The sequence below is a fragment of the Arachis stenosperma genome, chromosome 7, assembly GCF_014773155.1.
Source record: "Arachis stenosperma cultivar V10309 chromosome 7, arast.V10309.gnm1.PFL2, whole genome shotgun sequence".
Classification (NCBI taxonomy): Eukaryota; Viridiplantae; Streptophyta; class Magnoliopsida; order Fabales; family Fabaceae; genus Arachis; species Arachis stenosperma.
In genome coordinates this window covers 5179779-5192170 of record NC_080383.1, presented here as the reverse complement: position 1 = coordinate 5192170, position 12392 = coordinate 5179779, and the positions used below count along the sequence as shown (strand labels likewise).

General features: G+C 31.0%; 1 protein-coding gene across 1 annotated transcript; it reads right to left on the bottom strand.

The window, feature by feature from the left end:
• Window positions 1-7513: 7513 nt before the first annotated feature.
• LOC130940202 (protein LATERAL ROOT PRIMORDIUM 1) lies at window positions 7514-10047 on the bottom strand. Its single transcript, XM_057868272.1, is given in 3 exon segments — window positions 7514-7939; window positions 8328-9018; window positions 9021-10047. Coding segments are annotated over 3 exon segments (1185 nt in total). The 5' UTR covers window positions 9117-10047; the 3' UTR covers window positions 7514-7541.
• Window positions 10048-12392: the final 2345 nt, after the last annotated feature.

Below are 12392 nucleotides of genomic sequence, written 5' to 3'. Positions count from 1 at the left end.
CTACGTTTGGAATGAAGATTGAGAGTGAGATACTAAGATTTGGAGATCGAAAATTAAGTCTCTGTAATGTATTTGGTATAAAATGTATTATACTGAGTTATGGCTAGTAGTATGCTTAGTTTAAGATAAATATAGAGATTGAAAGGTAAATTTAAAATTTGAAAAATTAAACGAGAGTATTTTTAAGAAAAAAATATCATTAAAATTTCAGTCTATCCTCAAAAATTTCAGTTCATTATGTCTCCACTTTATAGAAGAATTAAAGGGATTGAAATTTTATGTCTATCAATTAAAATTTTAGTTCTAATTTCTGATTACCAAATACAATACCGAATCTCAATTCCCCATCTCAGTTCTAGTCTTTAAAAGTAAACACTACCTTAGCTTCTTAAACTGTGAAGTTGTACTATGAATTGCTTCAACGTGAGAAACAAAATGAGTAGCAGAAAAAACCATTTGGCTTATACAATACACTTTAATTTGAGCATTGTGAAGATAGTTGGACCTACTAGCAATGGAATATGGGTACAATTTAACATAAAAGTCAATCAATAAACTAACTTGACATAAAGAAATTAAACTTTAGAAGGATTCTAATGAAAGCACAAGATTTGTATAACACTCGAGTAGTAGTATATATAAATTTAGTGCACATGCATGTTCGGCAAAAGCTAATTTTGATTCTCCTCCCTCAAAGATTGAGACAACTAAGTTTTATATATAAAGCAAATTAAATCAAGATGCTGGAATAAGGGTCCTCCATCGAATGTTCTTTGCTTTCTAACCTTGTTTTTAATTAATTATATATATGTAAAATATTATTAGTGTGCATGCATATTGTTATTATAAAGAATATTGTTTAATTGATCTAATGGACACAATTATTAAGACTTTCCGCACCAATAATAATGAATATTATTATTACATTATTCATTTTCAATTCTTTCTTTTCCATTTGTGTTCTATAAGAAAGTCTTTTGTTCGAGTCACGCAAGTAGAGATTCTGTATTGCAACAATTCTTAATTAGTTTCCCTGTAAATAATTGTATAATGTTAATTAATGTATAGAGCTTAAAAAGAATTAAGTGTAATTGTGATGATTCGCTTTGGTGCACAAAAATACTATTAAAAAAAAATTAATTTGGAGGTGTTGATAGATGGTGCAAAAAGCTTGTTTCATGATAACATGCACGTCCCCAATAATGATTTTAGATTAGGAGATTGATAAACAATAACATTTTTTAAACCCCAAAATGCTATATATATACACTAAAAATTAGCTATAATATATTTGTATATATATAATATTTTAATGTGTATTTTGTTTTCGGTGTTTATTCAACATCGATGATCAAATTTAGTAGCTAATCTTAATGTACATCTAATATGATCCTTTAAACCCTAAATCCTAAATAATAATGTTGACATTTTTTTATATATGGTTGAAGACTTGAAGGTCTTAACCACAAAGGAGTGAACATTCATAACACAAAGTGCTTAAAAAGTAACAACCAAACAAAAATTAAACAGAAAAGCAGAAATGCAAAAAAGAAAAATCTCATCATATGACCCTTTAATATTGCCATCAAGATGAAATTAGAGTAATGATTCTAAACTCGAATCATGTCATCAAGTACGGTTATTGAAATTTTTATTTTTATTTTTTTGTAAGAGAGAATGAACTGGGTTGATAAGGTGAGTGTTTTGGATGTCAAAGCCTCAAAGGCATAATGTATGCATCAAATTATTGGCTGGTAACATTTAAATGAAGTTTAAATTTGTAACGAATTAATCCTTGACCTACTAAGTTGAAAGATGTCGTGAAAAAATCGTAAAAACCCGTAAAAAAAAAAAGGCATATTACAAGTGATGAGTTGCAACAAAATTAACAAAATTATGCACAAATTGAATCAAGCAAATAATATAAGTATCAAACTCAAATAATTATGAAAATTCAAAGAGTTATTGAATATAAATATTTCTCTTAACCTTGAACTTCAGTGCATTTATTAAATCATAGATTTGAGACCTTCACCATTGACTCTGCTATGGCTTATTTTGCATTTAACCTAAAGGATTTTAAAATAGAAAAACTAACTAGAATATGTTACCAAACATTAGGCTGCAAAAACCTAACAATTGGAGAGTTCTTTTCGAACTTGTCGACCAACGAATATAAGAGAAACTCCGACGATCAAGTCAATAAACATAATAAAAGGTACATAAAAATCTAAGAAGAAAATAATCTTAAATACAAATACATATATGCTTTAAAGATGGATGAACAAATAATCCTATCGAATAAAACATGGCATAGCTACAGAAAAAGTAAAATAACATTTATAGTAGGGAAAAAAAAAGTGAAGAAGTTAAATATGAATGCAATATCTTTCACTATTTTGATCACCTAAACACCCATACAACTTTATAAAATTTGGAAGTTGGTTCCACACAGGCTATGATTCTAATTTCTATGTCTATCAATATTTTTGTTTGTGGAAATAGTAGTTTTGCATGAATAAGGTATTACTACTTTCTATTTCAATCAAAAGCATCTATAAGTGCCTCCAATATATTTAGTGACATAATTGTGTAAATTTTTTTTATTTGTTTTAAAAAAAGTTTTAAATTTTTCACACTAATCAACTCATTATAGCAAAGATTCTTAATTCAAACTTTTTAAGCATATACAATATAAAAAATAAAAAGTATTTATATATTATACCTCTAAAGCAACCTCATACCAATAGTGAAAATTAGTCATCAATCAACTATTATATATTTATGTATAAATATATACATTATTTAAGTTATTTCTAATAATATATATTTTATACAAATAATTAATTTAATAGTTAATTATTTTTGCACACATAACATGATTTTTTTTTAACAAAAAATTGTAAAAACGTTGCTAGCTAGTAGCATTGTCAATCATGTAATAACCAAACATTCTTGTATTGTGCCCTCTATCATTTATTTAATTCACATCCCTATATTCCTACCCTACCACTTTCATTAACTAATTATTGGTTCTTGACAGTACAAGACCCATTCCCCTACAAGTCTATAACCCTCTTTTATTATTCTTTCCAATATTGTAACTATATTTTAATTTTCTCCAAAAATTAAAACATCATATGCCATGTTTATATGATGACTTCTTCAAAAAGAAAGTTTGTCTCCCATTAACAAAATTCAAACTCTTCCACTTGTTTTTCTTCTTTGTACAAGTTAGTGGCATGGAGATTGATGCCATGTGAACATTTGGTAATGGAATTTAAGGGACAAAGAAAAAATTAGCTAGGAAAATAGCTCTATTGTTTTTAGGTAACTATCTACCCCTATTATTATATAATTTTCTAGGGTACCTTATATGGAGGAAATGACACTATGCCCGGATATGATAGCACATGGCCATTTGAGGAATATAAATATATAGCTTTGGAAAATGGTGAAAACTTTTGATTTTGATGTTGAAACAAACCTGTTATATTTTATTTTTTGTGGACAATGGACCTAATAATGCTCACAAGACATTCATTAAGATGGTTGATACTGCTGAAATGATAAGCAAATTTTGTTCAAAACAGATATCATGTCAATGATGAATTCTCTTACAATGGTACAGACTTGGAATGATATAACCCATTGGAAAATGTTGCTACCTTATGATTTTATTTGTATAGTCCATTGAATATTGATTGTTTTATAATGTGGAAAACGACATAATTAAAGAGAGAGAGGGTTTTCATCCGTATTCCCCAACCTGACAGATTAAACACCTTAGAGTTTGTTGAAAAATCTTGGTGCTTCAAATTTTATTAGTTATGTGGATACCGTAAAAAACAAAAAAAAAATGGAGGGTGTAATTTATGCACAACAGGCAACCTATAAAACACAGGGAAGGCAAGACCTTAAAATATCTTCAACAATTCAGAGTTTAAAGGTAAGCTTGATCCCAATAAATAACTGATTTAAGTTTCAAAAACTAGTACCAAACCTTTGTCTATGACCATTCCTAAGTGTTCATATTGGATCTTAGAATTCTGCTGAGTACCCTAATCAGAGGCTTTGTATATATACATCCTAATTCTTATGTAAATAATTATATCTCACTCAGCAATCTCTTTTGCAAGTGTACACAACACATAAATCTCCAGAGCCCTTGCTCTAAAAGCTTTGATACAATCACCATAAACATTGCTAAACATTAATAGAAAAATCAGAGTTTCAAACTGCAATGGAATCCACGGCAGAAATTTGCATGCATACACAAGAAAATACATCTGAATTTTCAAATAGAAAAAGTAAAACAATTTGAACCAGAAATTATAATAACCAACAACATACTTGCAAAATGCTAACACCAAAGCAAATTAATTAATGACATGAAATTCACGTGTAAATTAATTAATTGAAATCAATTAATCAACTCTCAAAAATGGAGTGTACCCACCAGTGAGACAAGCACCACCACCATTATTAAACCAACCATGTGTTGTTTGTAATATATTGTTCTTCCTCAAACAACAAAAAACACCAAAGTACAAAGGAAGGGCCTCAATGCATACACAAGCATACGATCCAATCATTTCACAAATTGTAGAATAAAACAAACGAAGGAGTTGAAACAATCACAGTTTATTTTTTTATCATATGCACCCAAAATAACCTCTGTCCCACACACATTATCAGTTATCTCCATGATAAAAATATTATTTGATCTATAGCACAAAACAACACCATTCAGTTTTCCTATGCAACACTACTAATATTTACCTGTACAAAAGAAACATGATAATTGATAATCCAAACAATGTACATGTATTGTAATAAAGACTACTTTATGGTTGACATGATAGGTAGTGTGGGACAGTTCAACACTAATTATATGAGACAACAATTCTGACAAATTCCCCCGGGAAAAAAGGCTAAAATATAGTAACAAAGGATAAAGACACAACTTCTAACATTTTTCTAAATCAACATCTTAGAATGAGTATTCAAACAAGAGATAGAAATAAGATAAACATTTTCCTAACGAATTTTGTCTTAGGGTAAACATTTTGATTCTGTCTTGAGACAGGTACTAACAACAATAACAAAGTCTTAACCCGTTTGTTGGAATCGCCTATATGGATCAAACAATACCATTAAGTCCTATCATGTATCTTGTTTACCGTGAGACTCTTTACACGGAGATTTCTTTGAGACAATACTAATCCAAACAATAACATACTAAAAAATAACATGCACAAGTAATCCAAAGCAATGGTTACTTGTATGTATACCAAATACAAGACAAGCAAAAGGAAGCAGAAATAGACAAAACGGTATAGCAATTAATTACACAATTGCAACAAAAGTATATTTTTAAAATAAAAAGGGATGTTCAGACAAAGGAATGGGGTTGGCATGTGCAGGAAAAGATGACAAAAAACATGCAATGGATTGAGACCAATATCCCATCAATATTTGTTTAAGTATTATGGTCAGAAATGGCAACCAAGAATCTAGCCAAAAATTAATAAGTGACACGCATAATCTGCAGCTTCCTCGGAAATAAACAATATCAAAAGGCTGATTAGCCAATCCATCAATACATGATCCTGATGATATGATGAAATAATGAACATGTATTCCAATACCAAGCAACATCTATGATAATCAACATACACAAAAACACATGATAACTGATAATAATATATATAGTTTACAAAAAAGTAGTGGTATTATTTTAAATGTGGTATTATGGCCATATTTCTAAAAGAAAGCAGCACACACATTGCTGGTTAAAGCAAAGCATCATGAAACACAAAACTAATGCAGCAAAAGAGGCATGAATCAGAGAAAAGAAAAAAAAAATCAAATCATGCCCCTCGCAAGCAAGATGAATGGTTATATGTCTAGAAATAATACACACTAACCCTTTTTAAATAATGAAGAAATAGTTGACACTAGAAAGAGGCAAAGGACATCACAGCTTAGAAAACTATTCAAAAACTTATTTATTTTGCATTTTCATTTTCTATTTTTAGAATCTTTTACTGGAAAAAGAACTGTTAAAACAGAAAAAAAAAAACTCATTTTCTATTTTCACCACTTGTTTTCATTTTTTTCTTCTATTTTTTTTTCACAAAATACTAGAAAACAAAATTAAAAAAAAATGAACATGCAAATCAAAGACACCTTAACAACCTCTTAAAATAGTATCGTAATCACATACTTATTCTTGAAAAGAAAAACTAGACACTCTTAGTTGTATTAATATAAAATATAACACTAATCTTGAATACATGTAATATCATTATCACTTAATAGTTAATACCAAAGATATCTTCATCAATGTAATGTTAGATAGTACACATTAGAAGATTTAAATAGAGATGAAGATGAAGAGTAAAAATGTGTGAATCAAATAAAGAAACAAGTTAAGGGTACACGGTGTCTTGATGAATGCAGAAACTTTTGCAGGTTGCTTACGGATCAGAGATAGATGTGAAGACCCTATAAACTATAGACCCCGAAAACGACAGCCATATATGATGGTGACGTTACAACTACTTCTCATGCTCTAAGTCTAAAGCACTACCCAACTATTAGTAAAACTAAAACCCCTACATCAAATAGTAGTAGAACTCTATAAACTTTTTAAATAATTCAATACTATATGCTATATATTATTGCTAAGGTCACAATATAATAATATATTATTAGAATAATATACAGAGAAGAGAACAATGAACATGGTAAAGATATTAATTAGTGCATTCTGCTGGAAGAAGAAATAAACAATAAGCATAAAATACTATGATTTAAGACTTCATCATTGTCACATGCATTTATTTAACATTGTAGATAATACTATATGGTTATGGCCATGGGTATTACACACTGTAGATTTCACCTATGACAAAACTAAGGAAAACAAAAGCAAATAATAAATATAGTAAAGTAAAAAAAACAAAGGCCCTATTAATTAGTTTCAGAAAGGAGTAAAATAATGTTATGATGATAATAATGATAATTTAAGATTGAATAACTAGTAGTAGAGACTAGTTAAAACAAGATTAATCATCAATGCTCCTTTTCTTTTTTTTTTTTTTGGTTCCTACTTTCAGGTTAATTTGGTACATCAACCATATATCTTTTAAGACATAGATCATCTCATGAAATGACAAATTAAAAGGGTGAAGAGAGAAAGAATAGAAACCAAAATAACTAAAAGTGGAAGAAGATGATGATGCAAGAAAGAGTGACATAGGTGGAAAGAAAAAAGGGAGATTAAAAAAAATACAAAGCCTACAAAGAAAGAAAGAAAAATCAATAGATCAGACTAATAATAATACCACCCAATCCCCAAACTCTTTCTTGAGAATAATATCTAATAAGCAAAAGAAGAAAGAGAATTGAATTAGAGACTACAATAAAATAAAGTTAAATTAAGCCCCTTTTTTTTTAAGTGCCATATACTAATATTTTGCACTTAGAAATGAAAACAAAAAAGAAAGACACAACAAAGTTCATAATATATATAATCAATTTATTGGATTACCATAGGTTGAACCTCCCAGTAACCCCCCAACACCACCACTACCACCACCTGAAGCTGCATAAACATCAGAAGGATCAAGCATTGGGGAGGATGATGAAACCCCATTTCTACCACCACCGCCGCTGCCACCACCGCCGCCACCACCTAAATGGAGCTCAGAAAGATTAGGATACACATTATTATTACTATTATTGCTATCTCTATTACTATGATTCTGATGGCCTTGATCATAGAGAAAGCCTTTGAAGACACGGCCACCGATCTTCACAACGGCTTGATATGCATACTCATCTTGTTCATCGTCCACTGACGTGACTCTCACACACTTGAACACTGCTGGTGCTCTTATTTGACCAGGCAATTTCTCCTTGAAACTCGCATCTGTAATTCCAAACCATACTCCAACCTCAAACTTTCGTTCATCATAAACATACAAATAAAAAGTACTAATACTAACTTGACCCTAATGCTTTAGCATTTTTAGCACTGGTACGATCTCACCGTAACAACAAAGGTATAACAAAAAGCAGTTACTTCCACGAAGACGATTCGGTCAAACATGTCAACCATTAATGGTTCATACTTCACAGTATCAACTTCGTAATGTTTTCGTAGCAGTAAACACCGCAATAAAAAGTAGGTTATCATTGCATGAAGTTATGCATAGTTTGGTGTTGCAAATTCATGGTATTAGATCCCTAATATCTAACATAGTTGGGTTAATAATCCCGCCATGAAATTAAAAAGCGAAGGAAGGAAGAAGAGAAACCTTGATGGCTAGAAGAAGTGTCGAAGCTTCTAGGAGGAGTGGTGTTGGAAGTTGAAGTGTGAGAATTTGTTGTTGTCTGTGAAGAAATCAACCGAGGTTTCTTGGCGCCGGAAGTTGAACCGCTGGAACCGGCAACCGCAGCGGCCGTCGACGGAGTCGTGCCAGTGATGAGCTGGCGCTCCCTCCGGCGCGCAGCTGGAACCCACGTGCTCTTCACATGAGTAGGGCAATCAAAACCCCTACTCTTGCAGCAAGTTCTGCACCTCCTATGTGCACAATCCTTCTTCGCTTGGTTCCCGCAATCTTGACACGTGGTTGTTCCACCGCCGCTGTTGGAAGCACCGCCATCGCCGCTGCCGCTTCCGCTGCCTCCACCGGGAACCAAATTGGCTCCGATATTGTGGTCTATAAAACCCTGCTTCTTCAGGTACTGATGATGATGCGGTTGTTGTTCCTGCCAGAATTGAATTCCGCCGCCGGTAGTACCTCCAGAGGCGGCGGTTCTGGCTCTTCCGGTGAGAATATTTTCCTGATCGAGACACGGCGTTGCGGTGAGGAGAGGGATGACACCGACTCCAACTCCAACGCCGAGTGCAGTTGCGGGATTGTTGGAGGAATTGTTGCTGAGATGGTGAAGATCGGAGGAGGACAAGACGGCATCGTTGTGGTGGTGGTGGTGGTGTGGAAGGAGGAGGCCGGAGCGACGACGAAGACGTCGCGGAGTCCAACCATTCCTGGAGGCATGTCGGGAGGCGCGAGGCCGTAGTTGAGGGACCTGGAAGGCCACATTCCTTGAGGTGCGGCGGCGGTGGGTCCGGCGGTGGTAGGGGGTCCCGCATTGAAACCGAGAGAGAGGTCGTCGACGGGAGCAGCAACTCTGGCGGAGGAAGAAGGGGCTGACCAGTCTGCGAAGGCTCCAGAATCTGATGGCAACCTCCTTGTAGTAGCCACAACTGATAAGCCTCTCTCTCTTTCTCTCTTTATATTTATATATGCAGGTTACGTGTTTGTGTAAATGTCTGTGTGTGTGAATGGATATTGTTATGGTTCTCCGGTAAGAGAAGGAAAGAAGGAAGGAAGGAGGGGAAAGAGAGAAGGAGGAACAAGGTTAGGTTCTGAATGTGCAGGTTCTTCTGTTGGTTCTGTTTGGGGTTCTGATGCTGCTGCTGCTGCTGCTTCTGCTTCTGCTTCTGCTTCTGCTGCAATTGTGGCTACTACTACTACTCTCACTTTGGCTTTTTTCAACTCTCAGCCAATTCAATTTTAATATATTTAATTCTAAAAGAGAGAGAAAATGCAATAACGACCTTTCTTTCCTTCTTTCTTACTCTGTCAACACAACACACCCACACCCTTTTTCTTTTCTTTTCTCTCTCTTTCTTAGCTCTTCAACTTCAGCTTCAACTTCATCATACCGTTACCATCACCATCAACACCCTCCTCCTTCTTCTTCTTCTTCTTTGTATTTATTTATGTCTCGCTCTCAAAACTTTTCAGCTTTCACTCACACAAACACAAACAGCACACTTGAATCTCTCTCTCTCTCTCTCTCTCTCCAATTATAGGCGTAGGAGTAAAAGTAGAAGTCTAGATAGGTAGCAGAATATGAAAATGAAGAAGAAGAGAGAAAAAAGAAGAGAACAAATAAGAGTGGTTGTTATTGGTGGTGTGTGTAGTGAAGAAGGGGAAGAAGGGCATAAAGAGTTTTGTTCTCTTGTTTTTGTAGTTTTATGGACTCTCTTTCTCTCAAGCCTCAAACACTCACATGGCGCCACTCATTACTTGTGGGCTCGGCGCGTATACTTCACCACCGCGCGTCCTTCCTTCTTCACTCGTAATCAATATTCCTACTAACACTTGTAATCTTAGGTCATTGCTAGGTGTATTTACTATTTAGTTCGTATTTTTATCTTTTGAATTTAAAATAATTACATTATATTTTTTTATTATTTTTTGTTTTTTATAAAATTTTGGGAATAAAAATTCAAATCTATAATGCATCAAAATAATGGTAATATTTTTTAAAATTAATTTGCTATCAAAAATAAAAATATAAAATAATTTAAGGTATCAACTTAATTAAAAATCATTAGATAATATATTATTTTTTTGTGACTATTAGATGATAATTTAATAAAAAATATTTAATAATAAATAAAAAATTAATATATCAACAATTTTAATTTATGCTTACTAATATTTTTAACTAATAATTTAACACTATCTTTTAACAAATATTTTTTAAAAAATTAATTACTAATTAAAAATAATAAATTATACTAATTTCATAATATTATTTAAAATAAATATTAATAATCTTTAGGTAAATAATCTCGTTTTAAATTAAGTTCAAAAAATGAGTAAAATGATAAATAAATTTCTAAAAATTTATATTTTAAATAAATTAGTTTTTGAAAGAAATATCAATAAATTTTTTTAAGAATAAATACACTATTTTTAAATTAATTTTTATGATTAAGATAAAAATTTTATTTTAAACTAATTTTTTTATATTTATTATTCTGTAATATTTTATAATATTTTTTTTGAATTAATCTATTTAAAAAGCAAATTGTCAAAAATTTATTTGTTATTTTATTTTTAAAAACTATTACAAAAAAAAAAACTAAAGTTTAAAAAGGTAGGGTTAAATGGATTAAGTGTGTGTTTGGATTACAGTTTGCAAACTATAGTTTGTATAAAATTGATTTTGCAAACTTGCTTTTGATGAAAAGTAAGTTTGTGTTAACGTGATTTATGTTTGGCAATCTTTATATCAAAATGGATTATAGTAAAATAAATGTTGTTTGGATTATACTACTCAAAATCACTTTTAGATGAAAAATTACTAAAAGAGACATCAATTTAAATAATTTTTTATATTATTCTATTATTTTACTTTAGATATTTGAATAGATCTTATTAAGAGACATGAAAACACTAATAAAATACATAAAAATAATACGAGATATCATAAAAAATTCATATAAAAAAAAATTCATATGAACTAGAAAACAATTAAAAATAATAATATACATGAAAAAACAGAACATTAAAAGATAATATAAAAATATTTATCATAAAAAAATAAATATAATAAAAAATAAAAATATGAAAGATAGTATTATACATTTTATAATGTCAAAGAAAAAGAAAATGTTCTATCAATTTTTTAGTACCGTTAGTACTCTTTAATTTAGTATCATTTTAGACTATAAATTTTTATTATTTATGACTCTTTTGTTATTTATAATTAGTATATAATAAAGACGAAAATAAAGTACAGTCAGAAGTACAATAAAAACGAAAAAAAACATGCAAACATCGTATATAATAATTACGATCAACAACATATATTATATAAAAAAATATAATAAAAAGTAAATAAAATTCATACAAATAAAACCAAATAAAAAATAAAAAAATTTATACACAACATAAATATAGTACAATAAAGAATAGAAAAAAGAATTTATATAAATAAAAAATAATAATTTTTTTTATCTGGACCGTGATTGAAATAAATTTGCATGAAAAAAAATTGGAACGAAAAACATACATAAAGAACTATTGTAAAAGTTATATGGTTACTTGCATTTTTTTTATAGAAGAAAACAAAGGATAAAATTGGTAGAAAAGGAAAAAATTATCATCTAATTTCTTAATGATAACCAAACTTTTCTAACCTGAACGCATAAACTTGAAATTTTTGCTTCTGATAAACGTACGTTTAGAGGTATAAGCACTTTTAGGTTGAGAGTTCTAAAAGATTGCCAAACATAAAAGTGGAACGTTCAAGACGCTCAAACGAGCTTCTCTCTTTCTCAACGTGAATCCCAAACACACTCTAAATGTTTGAATACGAATAGCATGCATGGAAGGGTATAGTTAGGCGCGTGGAAAGAAACGCTGAGTGGCAGTGATGTAATTAGGGGGAATTGGATTTGAATGTGTTAAGTAGCATTCAGCTATATACTGCAGTCTATGATCGAAGGTGTCATCCATATCTTTTCCTCTTTTTCCTAAGATAGTAGAACTTCCAACCCATATCTATGAATTCTTCTC